Consider the following 23,619-nt stretch of genomic DNA (forward strand, 5'->3'; position numbering starts at 1 on the left):
GGAATGTGAGGCTCAGCTTTTAGCTTCCTGGATTGGACATACTGTTTCATACCCAGAAACTCAAGGAGCTCGATGAAGCTGAGCTCACAGGCGAATGGCTTCAGGCAGCTGGCCCTTGAGCACAGCTCAAGGCAAACGACACCCAGTGGCCTGGGAAGCAGGTGCTGTTGGCTTTGGACCTCGGCCCTGGTACCCTCCCATCACAACCCTCACACCCAAGGGGTCACCAGCAGACTGGGCAATACGGGGAGGTGGAGGAGTGCTAGCTATTCGGGTGGTTTAGCCCCCAGTCCAGCCCACTGAAGGCCGTGTCCTGCCCCTGCAGTGACTCCTCAGGGAGAGACTGTATCCCAGGCTCTTGCCTATGGAAACAGAAAGCCTTTTTTCCTTGTGCTTCCATACGTTTACCGCAGCTTCCCAGAGGAACAGAAGAACACAGAAGCACCTTGGTTAACCTGAAATGAGATACTGTCATCACCACAGGGCACATCGATATGTTCCCGGACATGAGATTGGCTCCCCTTTTACTCCCTTCTCTCCTTCCCACTTGAGGCGCCACCTGTTATACCACAAATGCTCGGGCCCCAGAATGCCCATAATTCTCTAACCCTACTCAAGGACCAGAAGTTTCTAATTGGAGCAAACTCTCATTTCCTTTTTTTTTTTTTTTTTTTTTAAACAACCACACATTTAGCCTGGGGGCTGAGCTGAGGGGCTGCTCTGTCCTCCTACCCACTGTCTTGTCTGGCTCAGAGGTCACCCTGTTCATTCTCTAGGGCCGCGGGCACCAAGAAGAACACACATCACGGCACCTCTAGACACATGAGCCAAAGCCTCTCACATCCCTGCGCTGGGGGCTGAGAGCTTCCCGAGGCCCCAGGTGGGAGGGGGCCCCAGCGTCCTTTCGAGGCCTGTCTCTCCTTCCTCAGGCTCTACGGGGCCTGCCCCTTGCCCCTCACCAGTGCGCACCTCCCCCAACTGCAAATTTGCTTGGAAAAAGATTTTGAAACTTCACTCTCTTTCTTTTACCTTTCTCATATTGTAAATCTGAAGCCTAACCCAGGCTTCCACACACAGGAGAGTGGAAGATAGCTGCTCAGCCCAACTTTGTCTGACAGCAGTGGATTCCAGAGAGGCTGGGGTGGGAATCCAGAGGTTGCAGAGCCGGGTTAAAAGAAAATACTGGGGGAGGGGGACCAGTGTCCTTGCTTTCAACCTTATATTAGGAGTATGAAGCCCAACAGGATTGAGATTGAAAGAGGAGGAGGACCAAGACCATGACAAGGAGGGAGAGATGGAGAGAAAGGAGGTGGTGGAAGGGGGAGAGAAGAAAGGAGGGAAGGAGGGAGGGAGGGAGAGACAGGGGGAGAGAGAAAGGGACAGAGACAGAGAGGGAAGGACGGAAGGAAGGAAAGGAGAAAGAGAGGGAGGGAGGGAGGAAGAAAGATGTTAGAAATTCTACTGGCCAGGCTCACGGCAGGGCTCAGACGGGTGGTAAGAATGCAGCCTGTGGTTTTCACCCATTGCCACACCTTGTCCTGAAGCCCACCAACCCTGTACTGTGTCTGCACATTATTTGAGCAAAGCAGAAAGCAGCCTGTAAACATATGGAGCTCTGAAGTTATTATTATGAAAGCATACAGTAACCAGCCCTTCCGTGGCTCCTCTACAGACAGAATCAGAGGCTGCACATCACGGACAACGTCATCATGCTCTGGGTTGTGGGGTCAGCCTTTGGGGCGGGGAAAGCTCTCTCACCAACTCCAGCAGTCAGACCCAGGCCCTTCCCGGAGCCTGGGCTCTGGGGCCGGCCTTTCTGGCTTGTCTGGCCCAGCATGGCTGTTTGGCAGGACACAGTTTCCCTGGTCTCTGAAGCCCAGTTCTTCCGCATTCTCCCGCCTTCTAAGGGCACTTGCACACATGTGGCTGTCAGCTAGCCTCTGCCCACGAGGACTTAGGGCAGCCAGACTGGCCAGGCCTGGCTCTGTGCTTTGTCCTGAAGGTCCATGCCCTGCCCTACCTTCCTCCTAACACTAATTGTCTGGGAGCTGGTTTGGTTTTGAGAAACAGGAGCCTTGGGTTTCCAAGGGAGCCCATTTCCTCAGCAGCGCCCTCAGCCTGGACCCTGTCATTTTCTGGATGGTTGGCAATTATACCCCAGCTCAGGAAGGGGGGTGGTGGTAGGGGTGGTGCAACCAGGCTAAATATAGACGCAGTTTCTAGAAAGCCAGGGTGAGAAAAGACATTGACGGATTCTTGCACCAGAGACCAACTCATCAAAACATGAGACAAGCAGCTCACAAAAGCATCGAGCGCCTGGGGCCAGGGTCTCGGGCCTGGGACAGGAGGGTGCTTTTTCAGTAGGTAACCCCTGACAGCAGAGACACACCTTGTAAAACCCAAAACTGGGGCCAAATACTAGCTCTGAGCTTTGTCTCCACTGCAGCTCTAGTGTCACAGAAATCCCAGAAGCCCAGTCTGAATGCAGATGTCTTACAGAGCTCCTGATATGAAAGGTCTGCCTGTGTGGTCTGATAATGAGACCCACTGGGCACATTTGTGTGTGGTGACATCAAGGGGTTCTCAGCAGGTGGGTTAAAAAAGAAAAACCAACTTTAAGGGAAGGTAGGTTAGCACTGGTAAAGAGCGCAGGCCTCTTTTTTGGAGGGCAATTTGGCAATACAGGCACACATTGAGACATCGCAGGTTTGGTTCCAGACCCCCGCAATAAAGCCAATATCGCAACAGAGCGTGTCACGCACATTTTTGGTTTCCCAGTGCATATAAAAGTGATGTTTACACGATATTATGACCTATTAAGTGTGTAGTAGCATTACATCTACAAAAACAATGAATACACTTTAATTAAAAAATACTTTATCGTTAAACACTGTTAATTATCATCTGACAATGCAGGGTTGCCACAAACCTTCAATTTGTAAAAAACATAGTATCTGCATAGGTATGCCTGTATCTACCAATATATAAAGTGCACAGAGCCTTTCACACAGTAAAGCCACTTCCAGGAATTCATCCTGTGGGTAGGGACCTGAGAGTTGGGTTGAGGAGGAGACTTATTTTTCACTTATGTTCCCTTTTGAACTGTCTACATCTTTTTTAAAAAAAAACCATTCACAGGCATTACTTAACCAGACAAAAAACAAAAACAAAAAACCCCACCCTTTATAGCTATTTTAAAAATTTAAATGAAACACAGACTTTGGTTAGTTGGATCTGTTTGGGTTTAAACTCTAATGTACAACCTTGCGTAAGTTACTTAATCTCCCCATGCCCATGCCTCAGTTTCCACATCTGTAAAATGGAAACAACCCTACAGAGCGGGTTGCTGTAAGGATTAAATAAAGGAAGCAGGACCTGGTACAAAGTAAGCACTAAATAAAGGGAAGGGAGAGAAGCTGGCAGGGAGGGGCAGTGGGAGCTGAAGGGTGGCTGAAGAAAGCAGTGAGAATCTGAGACCCTGGAAGCAAAGAGCACATCTCACACCAACGCCTGGAGTGCCTGGTGTGGGGCTCTGCAGGCAGAGAAACTCGAAACGTACCGTTGCTTTGCCTCATGTATTGTTGCACCTGATGTCTAGACCCACAGACTTTGTGTGAGTTACAGCGAGCAATGTCCAGTTTCTCTGAGCACCAACCAGGTCTCACAGAGTCCTTGACTGACGTGAAGGTATCTAGAGCCCCCGGACCAGCCCTTTCTTTCTCATACCTGATATTTAACTCCTGTTTGGGGACCTTTAATCAGAGACCCTTGCTGACACACAAAGTCACACATGTTCCAGGTTCCATGATGGAGGAGAGGAAGGGACTGTCTGTTCTCAGAAACTCAGACACTACAAAGGGACAGTGATAATAGGTACCACTTATTGAGCGCCTTCTCTGCCAGTACTTTACATATTCTCTCCAATGCTCTCAACAACCTATTAGGATAGGTATTATCCCTATTTTACAGGTGGTACAAAAAGGCAATGGAAAGTTAAATAATTTGCTTAATGTCACGCAGCTAAAAAGTGTAAAAGCTGAGATTAGAATCAAGATCTGTTTGATTCCAAAGCCTCTGGTGTTCTTACATAATATGGTCCTTATCATGAATCCACCATATCTCAATCCAAGCCAGAGCAGCCGTCAAAAGTATGCCCTCCAAAGTCCACGAGCAGGAAGCAGGGGCTGTTTGAAGGACTTCTATAGGACAGAGAAGCCACTGGGATAGAGGCAGGATCTGAGGTGGGCGGGTTGGAAGTAGGGGATAACATATGGCCATCCTCTCCACTGGCACCTCTACTGCCATCGCACGGAGAGGATTCCCAGTGTGTGTCGAGAGGGAATTCACACCAGTGAGCCCTGAGGAGAGTGCTGGCTTCCTAAGGAAATAAAACACTGACCAGAAATAGATGTACCCTCTTCCTCATGTCCACGTAGCTGCCTTTCTTTTTTTTTTTTTTTTTTGCGGTACGCGGGCCTCTCACTGCCGTGGCCTCTCCCGCTGCGGAGCACAGGCTCCGGACGCGCAGGCTCAGCGGCCATGGCTCATGGGCGCAGTCGCTCCGCGGCATGTGGGATCTTCCCGGACCGGGGCACGAACCCGTGTCCCCTGCATCGGCAGGCAGACTCCCAAGCACTGCGCCATCAGGGAAGCCCAGCTGCCTTTCTTGACACCTCCAGTGGCGTTCCCTCTCCAACTACTCTGGCCTCATCCGCCGAAGCTTCCAAACATCACTCTTAGCTGATCCATAGCTGACCCCCTCATTCTCTTCCGTTCACATCTTTGAGCAGCTATGGAGAGAGGCCAGATGCCAAGCTGGCCTGGACAAAGTTCTCTCCAGCATCACCAACCTCTTTGTGACTCATTCACTTGTGCCCACAGAATGCCCCAAGCGACCACCCCTCCCCTCTCTATTTACTCTACTGCCTTTTAGCACTTTGAGTCACTGGACACCTGCCCCGTTGCTCTGCTCCCTTCACAGCACAGCTCCTGCAAATATTGTCAGGATGAACTTCCTGAAAGCCAGAACACTCCTCATGTTCCTGGATCGTCACCAGCCTGTGCTCCCCAAGGCCCGTCATTAACAAGGTCCCTGAGAACCTTGGGGCTCACGAACAAGAAGGCATTTCTCCACACTGTCTTTGTTGGCTTGGTACTTGCTGCACATGTCAGCTTCACGGTGTCCTAATGAGGAGGAGGGAGATGACGTACAGAGGCAAGCAGTGATCTGTTTCTCAACCTTGCCTTCCAAGTCCACCTCTTAAATGTCACCAGTATTCTTCCTTCTCTTGATCAAAAGGGTCTTTCTGATTTTTCTTCTCTGTCCTTTACACCTTTCCCTTATATCAAAATCTGGACAAAGCCATTCATGATCAGAGATTCATCCACATCCACAGATCATCACTATATATATGTGTGTGTGAGGAATTGGCCGGCAATAGTCTTTAATGTCTGACCATGGATCAATAGAACTGACCAACCTCCATAATCACACTGTGGTTTGATTATGAGTCTTGGACCTCCTGGGATGACCAGAGCTCTAGCTTCTAGAGCGGTTTAGCTTGACTTAAAAGTCAATCAAACACTAAATGGTCAAATGGGCTTATACCCCAGGGCTTAGAAAATAGCCAGTGACTCAACACCAGAGTAATGCTCTTGCCTTGAGAACTGCTACCGTAGGGTTGAGTGAGCTCCTTGAGAGCAAGGACTTGTGTTATCTTTGTGTTCTCAAGGATGTGGTACCCGACACAGAGAAGTACCTCCCACTGACAGAGGCCTTCCTTCCCAGGATCAGGATTTCACAAACAGATATAAGTGACAATGGAATTCTCGAACAACTATTTGAAATAGACTGAAGTGGAAGAATATCAAACAGAATTTGTATGAAGCAAAGGAGGAGAAGTAGGGGAAGGAGTGGGGAAAAGAAGAGAAGACATTACATATAGACAGTCTATTCTTGTTATTTGAGGTAGTTACGTTCTATCAAGCAAATATTGAACCATCAGCAAATATTGAACCATCGCTCCTAAGAGAATACGGGTTAGGTTCCTGAGAGCTTCTGGTCACAACGTTTTCATCAATCCATCAGTACATAACTTTGTTTCATGTGTGTTATCTGTTTAAAGGCACCTCATTTAATACATATTGTTGGTTCATTAACATTGAACTCACAGCCAACAGCACTATAGCCCACATCTGAACAAAGCTTGTCTAACACGTCTTTTCTCTGTAAGGCAACTTGTAGCTTTCCTGTGCTTAGGAACACTTGATAGAATTTCAGCACCAGGCTTGGGTGCCATCTTGAACAGTGAAATCACCATCAGGTACAAAAATGCAAAAAGGGTGGCACTAAATAGACCAAGAAAAAGACACTTGTTTATAGCATGAGAGCCGAAGCAGAGGCAGGATGTCTTGCGTGGCCTCAGCTGGGAACGTGTGCATCGGGAGACTCGAAGTTTTCTCCACTCTGCACGTGTCCACAAATGAGCACAGAAGTGCTGCAAGTATTGGTTTGGGGATTACAAGTAAATTTTAGCAGGTAGTCAAATTTGCAGATACGGACTCCACAAACAGTGAAGATCAACGGTGCGTGCATGCGTGTGTGCGTTTGTGTGTGTATTTATAAAACAAAATTCAAGCCAAACAACAGAGATGTTGGCTTTTCAGAAAGTGCAGCCTGGCTCAGTCATCAAGGCAGAGATAGTAAAGATATAAGGTAGACCGAGGACAGGGTAACAAGATAAAAGCAGCCTGCTGCCGGTAATGCCAGGCCTTGCAGGTGGGGGTTGTGGCCAGCAGCCAGCAGCAGAACTCTGAGGCATCTCAGAGAGAGGGGGCTAAGGCTGGGTTACGGTGGCATAATGTGCCCACGTGCAGCAAGCCACACTGTTGGTCCGTGGTGCCCTGGAGGTGCAAACCTGCCGTCCCTGTCCTTTTGGCATCTCCCACACCCGGCTCTGGACATGAGGGAGACTGTCCTCCCTCCACCTGGATGCCTAATGGGTCTGTCCCAAGGATTCACCCCCTAGTGGTGTGTCTGAGGGCAGCAAGCCCAGGTGCACAGGGGTCGGAGCTACTCTAGTGAGGAACTCCCACATGTCATAATCCAATAAGCAGCCACCTAAGAGTCCCATCTCTCAGAGCAGAACCCCAGTGGGTGGTGACCTGGAAAGAGAGGGGATTTGGGGTGGGGTCCATGAATCAACCAAACAGCCCTGAGAGCAGCTGGAGACGTTTGGGTTACAGATTGACGAGATATGACCTTTGTCTGGGTCTCCATGTCCCTAGCTCCTAGTCCAATGCTCGGATCACAGATGCTCATTAAAATCTGGGAGGCAGTGTGTGAAAGAGAAAACGAAAGGAGGGTGGATGGTTGGAGAGGCTTTTGTTTATTAGGGCAAGGTTCCACAAAGGACATCAGTATTGACCCATCAGGCTCAAATATGTATATATTTCTATTGTGCTTTGTTTCTCAAAACACCTTTGTATATGTTATTTCATTAATCCTCAGTTTATTCTATATCCTAGAGGGGTCGGGGTAACTGAAACATAGAGAAGTCGAGAGATTTGAGCAAAGACAGACAGTTAATTAACGGCACGGTAGCACTATAGCCCGCACATTTCTGCCTGGTTTTAAGATGCGAAACAGGCCCTGAAGCGAGCACCCAGACCCCTTCTCCATTTTCACTCTGAAGGCAGCTCCCCCATCCCCAGGCCCGAGCAGCAAAGGGTCCAGGTGGCACCTGGGACACGAGGCCTGGGCTTGGGAAGGCCCACCCTGCAGAAAGCACGGGCTTCAGGCCAGAGGAACAAGAGACGTGGCAACCGGACCTGGAACCGGCGACGCTGCCCGTCTGGTTCCCGAGCTGAGTAGGCAACCAGTGCCAGGCCACACAGGCAGTTAGCACCCACAGGAGCCCTGCCCGTGGCCCAGCGGTTGCTCAAGGCAGTGAAACTCCAGGCCTGCCAGCTCCCGAGACAGAGGGCAGGTGAGTCGGGAGCCTGTATATATAGAGCCCAGGGGTCCCCGAGCTGGAGGAGAGCACCGCAGACATCCTGAGGCCTCTGATTCACTCTGCCCTCGATGCCCGTTCAGGGAAATGGGAGTCCTTGTTCTGGACCTGATTGACTCTTTCCTCTCTCTGATGGCTAAAGTCTTGCCCTTAGTTTTACTCACCTCCAACAAGACCATTATACAGAAGCTCTTTGTTGGCCACCTTCTTGCAGGCTTCTCTCTCCCTCTCTCTCTCTCTCTCCAAAATATGCCAAATGCCAATTTCTCATGGTTCACAATCCCATCCTGTAATTCATCACTTCCCTATGCTCCCTCCCTGGTTCCGGATGGGAACAGCCTTTGTCTAGCCTTTCTAGTACTTTCCCACACTGTTTACACTGGTAATGCTGGGCTCACATGAGAAGAGAGAAGGCTGCTCATAGAGAAGCTGGCCCTGACCAAACAGGAATGCCTGTGCTTCCTAAGGTTGGCTTTCCAACCTGGGACAAGCAAGCCGTGGATGCAGATCTGGGCACAGATCAACTATGGAGGTCCAATCAGGGATGCAGTTTCCCTTGTTCCAGGGAATGGTTTGATTTGGATGGGGGGTGGGGAGAGGGCAAGCTCTGAGGCCAAGTTCTTGGGCCTCCCCGAGGCCATGCCGGCCTCTTGGATTAGGAAGCTGTGATCATCAACTGATAGGAGGTTTGCTCCGGGAGGACAGACATGTGGGTCGGTGCAGGGGGCTGCGGGTCAAGGGGTAATGGAAGGATGGGGACCTACATGCCACCTCAGGAAAGCAGTTTCAGAGGGGGTCAGAGGACGAGCTGGAGCTGAGGGCAGAGGAGGAAGAAGACAGCCTCAAGACCCTATCGCCCCCGGGGGCTGTGAGAGCTGGCGTGTTCCCGGGCCTGGTAGGGAAGGAGACGCGGAAAACGCAGGGTCTCTTCCTGGGAAACCCCGTTGCTCTCCTCCCCGTCGCCCTTGGGGAGGACTTACCTGAAGAAGCCTTTGCAGCCTTCGCAGGTCATAGCGTTGAAATGGAAGCCGGTGGCTCGGTCTCCGCACACACCGCAGATCCGGGGCACGTGCCGGTCGAAGTCACCGGGGTCAGGTAAGGAAGCGCCGGCTGCCATCGCCTCCATCCCTGCAAGGACAGCAGGCAGGGGTGAGACAGTGCCAGGGCCGGCTGGCGGCCCTTCCGCCAGGAGCTCAGCAAAGCTGGGCAGCTCCCCGGGGCCCAGGCCGGAGCAGGATTCTTTGGTGCCCTCCCTTCGTGGCTCTCGGTCCCCAGCTCACCCTCCTGACACTGCGCTGGCCTCGAGCAGAAGGTGGGCTCCTAACCCAGTTCGGAGCAAACCTGTGGAGGGGCGCTGCAGTGATGCTCACGGCGTGGCCTGGAACCAAGGTGCCAGGGAGCAGAGGCTGCGCCTGCTGCCTACAGGCTGGGCTGCTTTGGGTGAGATGTTCAGCCTCTCTGCACCCCACTATCCTCATCTGAAGAATGTGTTTTTCTTCACCGGGTGTGAGGAAGGATTATGCGAATGAACATACGCACACCACTGGCCTCAGCTCCACCTCAGCAGCGGACCTGCCGCAGGTCAGAGGCCTCTCTTGCCTAGTGTCCCCTCCAGGAGGGACGAGGGCCCTCCAACAGCCTCCAACGCAGAGGGAAACCCTCAGCCCCTCTTTCCTTCAGGGCGAGGGGAAGAGGATAGACTACATGCCCAAATCAGACCCTATCGTGTCAGGTCCTCGCCACCCTGCAGCTCAGGACGGACGGGACTTGTGCTCCTGCGGTCCTGGTGCCAAATTCATCACTCTTTTTCTCTCTCTTTTTTTTCAATATCAATTCAACACATTGTTCTGAACATCCTTCTGAGTAATGTGAGTCGTATACAGTGAACTAATTTTGTTTTCAGAGATGGCTTGTATTAATAGGCATTATCTAGAGATGGATTTCACACTTGAAGAAAGGGGGGAAGAGATAGAGGGGACAAAATATATAGCTTTGGGAGATCCTTCTCAGGAAGCTGCTGACAGGTCTTCCCTTGGGCAAACTGGGGCCTTGGCTTCACCTGCTGCCTCTGACCCCCACTGCTGTCAGCTCAGAGCTGCTTCTGGGGTCCCTCCTGCCTCCCTGAAATGGTTTCAGACCCTGCTGCCTCCCAGTTTTATCTGAGTTCTCACATGGGTTGTTACAGGTTTAAGTGCCTTGGCTCCAGGGCAGGAGGGTCCCTCTGGACAGAAGAAAAACAAGAAAGCCAGTGGTGAGGAGACAAGCACCCTAACCCCTCCTACCCTGGCGCCACGTCCTCCCACTTAAGTGGGAGAGGTAGCTTCCGGGGGCCCTTGGGAAGCTCCAAGCTTCTTTCCAATGACTAGGCTCTCAATCTGAGCTGAGGTTTGACACATCAATGCCTGGTAAGGTCTTATTTCAGTCCATCTTCATCTCACCCCAGTGAGGCAAGTACTATTATTATCACTTGTTTTACAAACGAGGCCCAGAGAAGCCCAAACACTGAGGTTTTCTAGCAACTATAATTACAAAGTGCACAAAACAGATACTTAATTTTACAAAAAGAAAAATCTCACCAAGAGCTTCAAGCCAAACAAAGGAAGCTGGACAGATAAGGACAGGTATTGTCAGTCCTGCAGGGGCAGAGGGGCCCTGATCACAGACGGATGTATTGGATTCCCTAACTTTCTCTTTCAGCTCTTCTTTTCCTGGGAACTTTAAAGTAATAATAGTGACCCTGTTGCCCATCCCTATCACAGCTAGGTTGATACTTGTTAAACGGTAATGTTTATATATATACACACATGCAGAGACAGAGAGAGAAACACTTTAAAAAAAAAAGAACAAAGGAATGATAACAGAAACTTTTGAGGGAGTAAGATTGGGGAGGGCATGCAGAGGCCTCATGCAGCAACCATATTCCATTTCTCTGAGTGGTAGGTATACAGTGTCTTATTATTCTTATTACTACTACTAAAACTCTATTTTCTGTTTTATATGCTACATAAAACATTGCATAACTGTAAAACAACTAAAAATAAAAGAGAGTGCCTTTGGATTTGTCAACACTGTCCCTATAGCCCATATTAAGTCCAGGCTGATTCCAGGCTCCTGGAGTGTCACCCACAACCCAGACGTGGGCAGGGATCCCAGAGGCCCAATACCATTGGGGTAAGAAGAGAAACTGTCTAGGATGCTTGTGGCTTGACCCCAGGTCAGCTGAGATGATGCAATTCCCAGTCATCGTGATGTTGCTACAGAGTCCGTGTCATCCAGCGACCAAACATCCGGTGGATTTGGTGGAAAAAAGAGAAGTTAAATGTGAGAGTGGAAGGGAATCAGTCAGATCAGTCCAACAAGTATTCAGCATCATCTGGCCTCACTGGAGATGTGATGATGCAAGAGAATTGAAACAACACGGCACCACAGCCGGGCAACTGCGCCTTCCTGCAACAGAGTGATGGCAGGAAGGCTCCTGGCCCGGGGGTGGGACCCCAGGCCCTGGGTTAGGCCTGACAGAAGGCTGGACCCGGCAGCCGGAGGCCCAGAGTGAACAGGACAATTTCAGGTGAGTTGAGAGAAAACTCAGCCCTGCTTGGGGTTATGCGCTGCTACCAAGAAGCCAGGGCCCAGGACCAAGAGTCCAGAGGTGGAGAAGAGTCCCAGGCACATATGGCCTGAGAGCTGGCAGTGCCAGGAGTGACAGGCAGAGACCGTGAAGGGCAGGAAAGAGAAAGGAGTTGGGAGCTGGATAGGAAACCTCACCATGCTGGTTGGCCCCCTGGGGTCCTGGCCTGGGCATCTGCAAGCCCCTCCCTCTGAGGCCTCACCCCGATCAGCCTGGCTCCAGGTCTCTGGCCGCGGGATGCTGAGGACTCTGCTGACACAGGACTGGACCGACCCACGTTTGCCAAGGGCAAGGGAGTATCTCCTCTTCCCCCTGCCCGCCGCCTGCCCATGCCCGCCTCCCCTCGCCCCCGGATAACAGAAAGCCAGGAGGAGGCTGAGGAGGAAACACCCACCTGAAGGAGCAGAGGAGGGAAGGGAAGTCGAGCGCAGAAGGGCCCTTCTGTGAGGGCTCACAGCCGCTTCCAACCAAAAGGACCCTGAAATGAAAAAGGGGAAGCACTTTACAGCTCAGCGCTGACCTCACCGCTAGAGAGCTCATCCAGCAGGATGAGAGGCTCTTTCCAGGGGCTTTAGTCCCCAGATCAGGGACTGAAAACTTGACGGAAGTGATCTGTTGGGGGTGTCATCCCTGGCAGGACTGAAGGGGTGGGAGCCCAGCGGCAGCCAGGAACAGCCCTCCCTTGAGGCCGGGGGCAGCAAGAGCAGTGGGAAGGAGTGGGAGTGGCATCCAGCACATGGGCAAATGGAAAGCGCAGCAGAGAGGGCTGGGAGGGAGGGAGGGCTTCTTCCAAGGGAGCGCGACTGCTCCCACGGCCCCACGCCGGGGTTTTAGGGATGCTCGGAAAAGCATAGCCAGAGGGGGGCCTGGCAGGCTGCTGAGAGCGGGAAGGAGACCGGCGCCCGGGCGATGGCAGAGGCCACTCGGGAGCTGGGAATGGTGCAGGTTAGCCCTGGCCTCTTGGGATAGCTTCAAAGACAGGTGTCTGGGATCTGCAGTCTGTGGAGACTGGGTGTAGGCGGGGCAGGTGCTGCAGGGGTTAAATACAGCAACGCACTGCTTTCAAACAGGATGTTTTCTGCCACTTTTAGCTCTTCCCCAGACATGCTCAACACCTCCGGCCTCGGCGAAGGCAGACGGTGGGCTGACTCTAGTGTCCAGACTCTGGGTCTTAGTGGCGTGATGGGTCACCAAGGTGGGGCTGGTGGAATTTCACCCTTCCCACTTCCACCCACACTCAGTGCTACTTGCCCACCCAGACAGACAAACACACACACACTTCCTCCCTTCGCTGACGCCAATAGGAAGTGGCTGGGGAGATAATAGATATGCAGGTGCCTGACCCGGAACCCTGGCGAAGGCCTTTCAGGCAAACTCCATGTGGGGAAGGTTCAGACCCCCAGCTTTTGTTTCACTGCCTCCTAGTGGCCCGACTAGGCAGAGAAGGGGAGAGTCCAAGGAGCATCCAAGACCTGGGCCCAGTCCAAAGACTGCCAGCCCACTGACCCATCTACCAGCCCCTCAGGCACTGCCCACCCCCAAGGAACAACTGAGGAAAGTGTCAGTGGACCCTGCTGAGATAACATGAACATGGCTGGCCCACTCCCAAGCGCCGTGGGTGGAGGAGGGGTACCTGCAGGGTACAGACATGTGGCCGCTTCCTCCAAGCCAGGCTCTCCTCTGCTCCCTCTGCTTGTACTGCCCAAGGCCCCCCAGCCAACCGGGCTCTTCTAGATTCTATCCCATGGCCTTAGCAATTTCCCAGACTCCCTGCTTGCTCCTCAGGAAGGCTGAGGTAAGGACCAAATGGGTACAGAAAGGACTACTGCTTTCCTGCTCTCAGCCCCTAAGATATTTAGAAGTCAGACCTGAGATCCAGGTAGCCTACCAGCCCTGAGCTTAAAGAGAAAGTGTTTGAGTATCTACTATGTGCCACCCGGCATCTCACGTAACCTCCGAACAGTCCTGTGAGATGAGGGGCAGTCTCATTCTACAGATGGCAAAACCAAACTCCAGGTAGGGCACTTTGAGAGACTTGCCCAGGGTCCCACGGCCAGGCCAGTGGTGATGCCAGGGACCAAACGAGGACAGGCTGGCTGCCCACAATGGCCAAGGGCTGCCCTTGCCTCCTGCCAACTCAACCCATCCCAGCGATAATCACCAGCACAGGTGCTAATACTCACGCCGGGCACTGCTTCAAGTTCCTCCTGTACCCTCCCTCATTTAATCCTCACAACAACCTCGCGGGCGGGTACTGTTATTACCCCTATTTTAGGCATGGGGAAACTGAGGCACAGAGACGATTGCCTTTGGAGCCCAGATCTGAACCGAGGCAGCTGAGCCCCGAGTCTCTGCTCTACTTTTCCTAAGGGAGATAACTCAGTCATTTCCTCACCCTGTGCCCGGGACACCCTTCACTTCCACTAAGTCAGGGAGGAGCAGACATGGCAATCCCCAGGTCATGACGGAAGAACGTCGTGGCACTTTTCCTTCCAAGGCTCCCAAATCAGCCAGGATCTCTCTTCTGCCAGCCAACCCCTCTTACCTGGGAAAACCCCGTTCAAAAGATGGGCCTCTCCTCCCCATGCAACTTTGCACTACTGGGTGGTCCTTTTAGGAAAAGATTGTCCTAGATTTAGCCTGTAGGTCCAAGTGCATGGAAAGTGGGGCAAAGACACAGGGCGAAAAAAAACAAGTGGAAAAACCCCCAGCTTAACACCACCCACTTTGCCACGTCATACACCCCCCACCCCCAATTCATGTTCTGAGTATAAGAGCATCCCACTGCCTTTGCTGGGGCTGTCCCCAGAGCCAACCCCTCCTGCCCTGCTTTAGAAATACCCAAACCCCTAGTATTGAGCCTCGGAGAAGCAGAGGGGTAGCAGCTCAGCTCTGCAGAAAGCCCCTGGCTTCCATTCCTCCGGGGTCAGCATCCTACATCAAAACCCCTGCCTGTCGCAGTGGTTAAGAATCCACCTGCCAGTGCAGGGGACACGGGTTCGTGGCCTGGTCCGGGAAGGTCCCACATGCCGCGGAGCGGCTAGGCCCGTGAGCCACAACTAGTGAGCCTGAGTGTCTGGAGACTGTGCTCCGTAACGGGAGAGGCCACGACAATGAGAGGCCCGCGCACCGCGATGAAGAGTGGACCCCGCTTGCCGCAGCTGGAGAAAGCCCACACACAGAAACGAAGACCCAACACAGCCAAAAATAAAAAAAATAAAAACAAAAAAAAGCAAAAAAACCCCTGCCTGAGCCTGACCCCAGGCCTGACCTTGCTTTAGCAAGAAATGAGGAGATAATGTGTTTCCTTCCAGTCATCGAAGCCACAGCTGCCTCTCCCACACATCTGCCCGTCAGCTCACACAACAGACACCCCAACTTCCAGTGACTTCTGCTGCATGGGCATCCCCAGGCAAAGTCTCACGTAGGACAGTCTTGTAGGGTGGGGACTGCAGGGTGTCCTGGGGAAAGCCCTGGCAAGACAAGGATCGAAGTGTGCTACCGGGCTCAGTTTAACTCTGCTGCATTCACTAGACCCTCTTCGGAGTCCTGAGGGCAGTAAAGCTGTGACTCTAGGAGGACCAAGCGGCAGACAGAGGTCTGACTTCTAAGGTCTTTTCTAGCTCTGAAAGTATGCAACTCCAAGGCTGAATTCCCATCATGATGAGGCCTTAAGGCCATTCAGGAAGTGAAATTCCTTCACTGAGCGCTCTCCCCAGCCCTCCCAGTAACAGGTGAGGCCCACTCACCCCCAGATGCTAAGGGGCAGGAAGGGCGGGAGTGATGTGGCCCCTTTGGGTCTTGTGGGGACTGGGAGCCCAGGAGAGGGGCCTCCCTCAGCACGGTTGGGACTGGACTGATCAAAACGGGCTTTCTAATTGTTGACATTAGCTCAAAGTTCCCTCTCCTTCTAGAAAGAAATGCAAAGCTAAGTGATTTCCCAGCAGAGGGGGAGAAAATTCCTCTTCTTCCTAAAATTGGCCCACATGGAATCAACCACACGCTGGGCTCTCTCTGGAGCGGATGGGCCTGTGAGCATGCCAGCCACAAGTGCACATGTGCTTATGCGTGCACACCCTTTTCTTGTTGTTTTCATTTCATCATCCTTGCAACTCTGCCCATAGAGTGCTGAACGCTATATGACCTACCCAAATTCTTACTTGCTGTCTCTTTATCCTAGCATAACCTAGGCACAGCAGTATCATGGCCAGTTGAGGTGATGCCTTTTCTTCCTTCTTCACCATCCCCAACATAAGCCCACATTCTTTCTCCAGGAAAGTCTCAGCATTACTTCCCAGAAGAAGCTGAGGGGGGATAGAGTGGAAATGAGGGCAAGGAAAGAGGAAAGTGTACTGTAGAGTTAGATCTTGGCCCAATTCTTTCTTTCCCCACTGTCTCCCCAGTTCCTCCACACACACACACACACACACACACACACACACACTTTAAACATGGCTGAGGACATTCGGAAATTATTTTCTGAAGACTACAATTTCCAAAGTAAAACCCAGAGGATACCAGTCATCTCAGAATATCTCAAGATTGGAAGGAAACTCAACACCACCTACTCCAACCATCTCAAATCGCTTCTATAATGTTCTAGCCAGTTTTCTAGCCTGGACTTAAATATCTTTTCTGTTGGAGAACTATCTCCCACGGTAATCCATACTCTTTGGATGGCTCTATGTTTAGAAAGTTCTTCATTATGCACAGATGAAATAGTTTTCAACAGTGTTCAGTTTTCAACCACTGGTCCTAGACCAGCCCTCCGCAGCCATCTAAGATGAATCTACTAGGCCATTCCCACAGTGTCTCTGGAGGAGGCGCTGGTAGGGCCATCGTGTGATACTACCACACACGTTAGAAAAAGAAGCACAGGAAGCTAGCCTGGCTACATTTAACTTTGATTTAGACCTCATAAACGTCCCAGGTACGATCATGATTCCCACAAGGGCAGTGAATGAGGTGGTGAGTGTGGACAGCATCTGCCTTCTTGGCTTCACCTGGAGAGAAGTTTCCAGCCCAAGAAAAGGGCCCTGTGGAAGAGTGTGAGTAAGTCCTGCCGAGGCAGCCTGCCGCCTCTGTCTTAGGCTCAGTTGTTTCCAGGGGAGGCTGGCCCCCAGCACTGCAGCTCTAAGAACACGCCTGAGGTGGACCAAACTGTTTAACGACTGACTGAAGGATGGGAAATTAAGTGGCTGATGACCCAGCAGTTTCAGGAATAACTTCACCCCTGAAGGCGCTTCTTAATTAACTTCTTGGGGAATATACCTCGCCTTTGAGAACCTGGTAAAGGTCATGGACTGACACCCCATACGGTGTCACGGGTTAGCAGGTCACTCCAGAGAAGCCATGCTACAGACTCCCACTCTACTGGCCATTCATCAAGGCTCTTTCTTAGCAGATGGTCCTGTCACTCTTGGGAGTACTGGTAGCTTCCTGGAGCTGAGCAAAACCCAGAGGCAGGAACCCACGAAGCTCTAGGCAGTGGGACAGGAGATACGTAGCTTACTTAGATATATTTCCACTTCTTATCAACAACAATTATTCCTGCAAGCTGCCTTTTTCCAGTGGAAACTCAGCCCTCAGCTTTGTCAACAAGATTTCTGGGTTGATTACTGTTCTTCAGGTAACAGGCAGGCCATGCCCCGTCCCCGCCGGAAAGCGTGGGCAGTGACAGTGGCCGGTGAAGCATAGGGAACTGGCCCATTTGTAGCTGCAGCCCAATCTCTCTGGTTTTACAGCAGAAGAAACTGAGGCCACCACAGGGGAAGCGAGTTGTCAAAGGCCACACAAGGAGGGAGGATGCTTCTCCAACCCCACCCTGGCCAGGTCCCAAGACCTCCCATCACCAGCCCGAGCAGCTTCCCAGGGGAACAGAGTGAGGTGGGAGAGAAACAGGCCACGGAAGGGGGCACGAATTTCATTCTTCAGAGGAGGGGAGTTGTGGAGAGGCCACGAGGAGGCCCTGAGGCAGACTGCAGTGAGGCCACCCAGCACTGACTCCATCCTTACGAGCAATACAGAAAAACAAAGTGGTGGGTGAGGGGTACCCACTCTCTCCTGCCTGACCAACTCTGCTCCCACATCCGGCTTCTCTGGCCTGAAAAAATGGATGAGGACTCAAGACAGTCCGGGACTATTTTAGAGGGAGGCAGGATACACCTGGCCTGGGCGTATCTCGCTCCTCTGGGTGGCTTTCCTGGGATACTAGGGTGGGAGTACTTCCCTGGGGCATCTGCCACAGGTGGAAGTTGATGGGACAAGGAGGCTCTTTGTTCAGTGACTTGGAGACCAAGGAGTAGAAACTGAGGCAGCCCAAAGGGAGAGGACCAAGAATACAGGGAGAGCAGATCTAGCCCTCCTCTGGGGACACCTGAACCCCTGGGATCGCTGATGCAACCGATGGCCAAATGGGATTTTCCTTGATTTTCTAAAAAAAAAAAAAAAAATGGCCCCAGGACAACAGGAGAGAGCTGCTTCTTTCTCCCAAGCGATTCCCAAGGCCAGTTTTTAGTGCCCCATGACCCTCTCCCCAGCTTAAGCATCTTTCTGACTGCTGGTCCCCAGCCCAAGTTCATGTAGGCCCAAGTTTATGCCTGCTGGGATCAATGCAATCTCTGAATCCCTCAGCCTCTTCCTGCACTGTGGGAAAGGTAGTACCCAAGTCCCAGGTCCTGCCAACTCCAAGCGAGATATTCGGGATCCTTGGCATCAGATCCCTTGCTCACCTCCACAATCACCTCGGCCAGCCTGACACCCTTGGCTACCTGACTACTGTCCAGCTTCCCCCAGAACCCGTCCCTGTGTCCTCATCTACAAATAGGGACATGACAGTGCCCAGGTCACAGGTGGTCACGGGGACCAAGATCTCTGCGCAGCACTCAGCACAGGGCCCGGCACACTGGAGCTTATATGTTTGCTCTCATTATTAGAGCGGTTACTGTTGTTAGTACAACTGCGGAGAGTTCAGGGCCCAGAGAGGTGCCATGGAGGCCAGGAAGCCTGTTCTCCATCCCCGAGGCTCCACCCCAAACAAACATTGCCCAGAGAGCCACATATCTGCCGAACTGGGAAAAAACGGACGACCCCACCCGTTTGGCTGCGACTCCTAAAAATCCGGCTGCTCGGGGTAGGGAGAACGGATGGTTCTAATCTCTCCCTGACAAGCAGAGAAGCTGGGCTACACATCTGGACTTTTCCTCCACAAGGAAGATGAGGCCGTGACTCCCAAGGTGCCACCGATTGCTCACTGCTTCTGCTCATAGCGCGTCCTTTCCCTCTCTCACCCCGTGAGTCTCTTTCCTACCTTCTCCGGCATCCAGGGCTTATAGGGCATCTGTTCTCCCCTTAGTGGGACCTTGCTCAGCAGCCCGGGGGCGCCCCCTTTCGGTTATCAGGGCAGCGGCACTTCCTCGCCCCATTCAGGGCCACCACAGCAGGCATTGGAAGGCAGAGTGATGGGAAAGGCTGGCAGAGGCCAGGGGGTCGGAGCCGGGGGCGGGGCAGTAAGGGCTGCAGCCACCCTGGCTCTTGGCAGCCCTGGAAAGCCATTCACTTATTCTAGGATAGATTCTGAGGCCTGTGTCAGAATCCATGAGGGATCCCAGGGTCCTCTGAGAGGGGTGGGGCTGGGGTAACTCTCTACCAGACAGCTCCAGTCCCATAAGGGGCTGATTTACCCAAAGGCATCCTGTCTCTCTTCTGCATTATTAGTGAAGAGGTGAACACTTCTCACGTATTCATGAGGCTTCCCAGGAAGAGGCCAAGTGGGGAGGCTCCCATTTACCTTAGAGGGTAGCAGCAGACACCCGCAAGCTGCTATTCAGTTCCTGTGTGAATGATTTCCCCAATAGAGCTTTTCCAGGGCTTCTGTTTAGTCAGAATTCCAGCCACCCTGCTGTGCTGTGTAGATCTCTTCTTGGGGACCATACTGGAGGGCCAAGGAGGCCACAGCATTTCTTCTTGGCCTCACACTGTGCTGGGTATTGGTTCTGGCCTCTGATGCCTTATCTATGATGGTGACCCCTGCCTGGTTTTAAGCACTGACTATGTGGCATGCTGTATACTAGGACTCAGAGACACCACGGTGAGCCGCCCAGAGACCCGGCCCTCATGAAGCTTACAGTCTACTGAGGGAGACAAACAGGAATCTCCAACTCAGATCCCCACTGCAATACAGGTAGGCACAGGTGTGACAGGAGCACGTGGGAGAGCACCTGGCCTGGTCTTGGAGGAGAGGGAGAGAGGCTCTTTAGAGGACGTCACTTCTCTGCGCCTTAACTGAGACAGAAAGGACCATAGTTTAACATGGCAGTGGTGAGAAGGGTAAAGAGGGGTCCGGGCAGGTGATACCATGTGAGCAAAGGCTATGAGGCAAAAGGGAAAGAGCATTTTGGAGGCGGAGAAACTAGCTCCATATGGCTGGAGAGAGAGAGGGGACGCAAGAAAGGAATAAACCAACTGACCACACTCATTTCAGTCGGAAGTAAATTCCATTCTTTCCTCTACCGAGTGTACTTCTCGTAAACACACTGAGTCTTGAATACCAGGAATTTTAAATTACTGCAATGATATTTTGCAGCCAAAGACTTTCAGACTCCATTCAGCTTCCCATTCCAACCGGAATTGACCTTGAGATTTGTGAAGGAAGTAAAAATGGGCCTCCTTCCCAACTGCTCACGGAGAAAGGGCCCCCCAGGTCAGGAAGGCAGCGGGCCTCTTCTACTGCACTAATGCACACCCCTTGTTCTCCTTTGGGGGGGGATGCTTTCCCCTGGGATTATTCCATCAGTAATGGAGTTGGAAGGGAGAGGTAGAGGAGAGAATTCTGGAAAATCCTGCCCAGCTAAATAGGAAAACATACTTTTTGTGAGAGAAAACCCAAAGAAAGAACAAAAGATTCAACAATGGAAGTTGTGATGGAAGTTGTGAACAATTCAGTGGCACGTCACCAGTCAATCCTTATTTGATGCATCAATCTGTCCAGGGTGGCCAGATGCGGTTGCCTTACCACAGAACCCACCGGTCCCCACATTTGCGTCCACCAGCGCGCTCGGCTTACTCCTCTCTCCCAGTCAACAAGGTCACTTCCCTGTTGCCAGGAATCCCTCTAAGGGCACCAACCACACACACACTATGGTCACGAACAACTTGCGCCATGGACATGTGTGGGAAGTCCGCTGCATGTGTGGGCACACGCCAGCCCCTACCCTGGGTCCAGACGTCCACGCTCACTGCTGGCCCATGACATGACACAAGCACAGCCTTCCCCTTAGAGCTATCATTGAAGATAACCCTCTTGTTTCAATGTTTCAGGCCAAACCGCTGGAGGATTCTTCCCTGGGGCCACAAAGTGGTAGGAAATAGTGGCCTTTGTCCTAACCCATGAACCCTCTCCAAACTAAACCCTCCACCCTAACCCTACCCATTGGCTATCTTCCTCTTCCTTGTTTTTCTTTGGTACCCAGGGGCAAAGATGGAACAGATTCGCCACACAGAGTGGCATTCAATGCTGCCTCAGGGTACAGGAGAAGCTGAGACCAGGTCTCCAACAATCCTCTCACAGGATTGTTGTATCCGCTGAGATTTAAAAAAAAAGCGTGTTAGGGCTTCCCTGGTGGCGCAGTGGTTGAGAGTCCGCCTGCCGATGCAGGGGACACGGGTTCGTGCCCCGGTCCGGGAAGATCCCACATGCCGCGGAGCGGCTGGGCCCGTGAGCCATGGCCGCTGAGCCTGCGCGTCCGGAGCCTGTGCTCTGCAATGGGAGAGGCCACAACAGTGAGAGGCCCACGTAACGCAAAAAAAAAAAAAAAAAAAAGCGTGTTATAAAATTGCTATACTCCGTACCAATGTTAGTTATTAGTTTACCATCATTTTCCCAGGTATTTAAGAGGGGGAGGAGGTCTATACTCCAGAGCAACAACTTCTTTCCCTCCTTGGCTGTCTGCAGCCCCCCAGCTGCCCACCTGGACCTCCACACCAGGTAACAGAATTTCTACTCCCTTCACTCAACACTCCTTCGGGCAGAGGCAAACATCCCTGGAGAAGGAATCTGATGGACCAGCTCAGGGCCTGCACTCAATCAAAGGAGCTGTGAGTGAACTGCACTCCAGCTGGCTGGGCAGGCTGCACACGGTCAGCTGGAGTGGCCGCTGGTCAGGCAGCCCTATGAGCAGATTTCTAGGGAAGAAGGCCATCGCAGCCCCTGGGGAAAGAGGTGGTACCCCTCCACCCACCGCTTCCCCTTTGCTCCCCGACTCACCACTTTTCCCAGTACTCCTCCTGTCCTGAAACACACTTCTGCAGCCAGGCTTTTCAGTAATCCAGGATTGACGTTTAACAGAGACAAAAATAATTCTCTTGAGTGAGATATTTTCTGCCCAGCTTGGGGAATAATAGCTCAGGGTGACAGGCAGTCGGGGTGGGCGTGGAGAGGAGGCTGGCCACGGGCCACTCTTTGGTTTAGGGCCTTCCCCGTGCCCCACACCACACTCACCCTGGAGCGGGAATTTCAGGGAGGTGGAGACCTCAGTCAGGGGCTCCGGACTACCAGCTGTCCCGCCTACCCTCCCACCTGTGGATGCCAGGTGAGGGGTGAGGGCGGCAGGTATGGGAAGGCCTGGGGGAGCCAGGGGCTCCCCGCACACCAGGTTTCAATCCTTCCTGGCTATGGCTGTCTTATGGAATGGAAGGAAAAGAATTAAACATTGCTACTTTACCAAGCCTCCAAAAGGGGATTCTACACCCATTTGCCTATCACACAGGAATGTTGTATCAGCTGAGATAAAAAAAAAAGTGTGTTATAAAATTGTTATACTGCATACCAATGTTAGTTTTTAGTTTACAATTATTTTCCCAGGTATTTAAGAGGGAGAGGGAGGCCTATTCTCAGGCATAAAGGGAAAAGCTGTGAGAAAACATTTTGAAGTATAACATGGAGCGTGATCCCGTCTCTGACAGCATGAGGTCCTCACAGCCCGGGAGAGCCCACAGTGCAGTGAGGGTTTCAGACCCGGCCTGATAAGCGTCATTCATTGCCTACCGAGCCCAATCCAAAAATGTCACTTTTTTTTGAGGGGGGGGCGGGGGCTAGAGACCCTTTCTTTGACTGTTAGTTTCCTTTTGATTTTTCTACATCGAACCTTCCTTCTAATATCTATAGGGAAATATCTGACTGGGAAGACACAGTAGAGGAGGAAGGAGGAAGGAAGGAAGGAGGGAGGGAGAGAGAAAGATAAGGAGGAAAGGGGAGGATTTATTTTTTATCATCAGACTGAAAGATTTCATTATAACTCTCTAGAAAGAAACACTCTGCATTGTAAAGTATTATCACACGATGGGAGGAGTACCCATGGAGAGGAATCATTCATGCCTTTGGTAAGGAATTCTATATACACTAGGGCTTTCCTGGTCCCTCTCCAGGTAACAGTCATCTCTTAAAGGAAAGAAACTACCAGAGGACACACAGGAGGCCTACAGGCTAAACCTGACCATGAATGAGTTCTGTCTGTCACCCCCCTACCCATCACCACCAGTGATTATACCTTTTTGGATTGGCTGTCAATGTTTCCAAAAAAGAGAGAGATTTGACTTTTGGAAAAAACCTGGATGTCCCGCTTCCTATTAAAAATATTGTATAATCTGGCCACACTGTGCTAAAGTTCCAGTGGCCACCCTGCTGGCCTGAGGCGGGGCTGTCCCTCTAGACCAGGCTTGTGCCATCCCACCAGGGTTTGCACTCACTGTTACCTACCTGGCCCTAGTTCCCGGAACAAGCCCCCAGCTTCAGCCGAGCTCTGTGATGAGGGAGACACTTGAGAGAAGAGGCTCTGGAGGCAGCCTGCCAGGGTGCCAACCCTGCCTTCCCTCCCTGCCAGAGGTGTGACCAGAGCCAATGACCTGAGCTCTCTACGCTTCCGTTCCCTCGCCTGTCAAATGAGAAAAATAACAATACCTACCTCATTCATCTGTGAGGAT

The 23,619-nt window shown here is 52.0% G+C and overlaps 1 protein-coding gene across 2 annotated transcripts in view; it reads right to left on the minus strand.

The window, feature by feature from the left end:
- The window catches only part of VDR (vitamin D receptor), a 55,298-nt gene that overhangs the window by 22,106 nt on the left and 9,573 nt on the right, over positions 1-23,619 (minus strand). Inside the window, exons 2-3 of one of the 2 annotated variants that reach the window (XM_029205200.1) lie at positions 12,035-12,118; positions 8,993-9,140 (exon numbers count right to left, since the gene is read on the minus strand). In XM_029205200.1, coding sequence (XP_029061033.1) covers positions 8,993-9,138 — 146 coding nt within the window. In that variant the 5' untranslated portion in view covers positions 9,139-9,140; positions 12,035-12,118. Of the gene's footprint in view, positions 1-8,992; positions 9,141-11,176; positions 12,190-23,619 lie in introns of those variants that run through there. The other variant, XM_029205199.1, reaches the window with a different exon arrangement.

This window comes from Monodon monoceros, unplaced genomic scaffold, assembly GCF_005190385.1.
Source record: "Monodon monoceros isolate NGI ecotype Baffin Bay Population unplaced genomic scaffold, NGI_Narwhal_1 Super_Scaffold_6, whole genome shotgun sequence".
Taxonomy (NCBI): Eukaryota; Metazoa; Chordata; class Mammalia; order Artiodactyla; family Monodontidae; genus Monodon; species Monodon monoceros.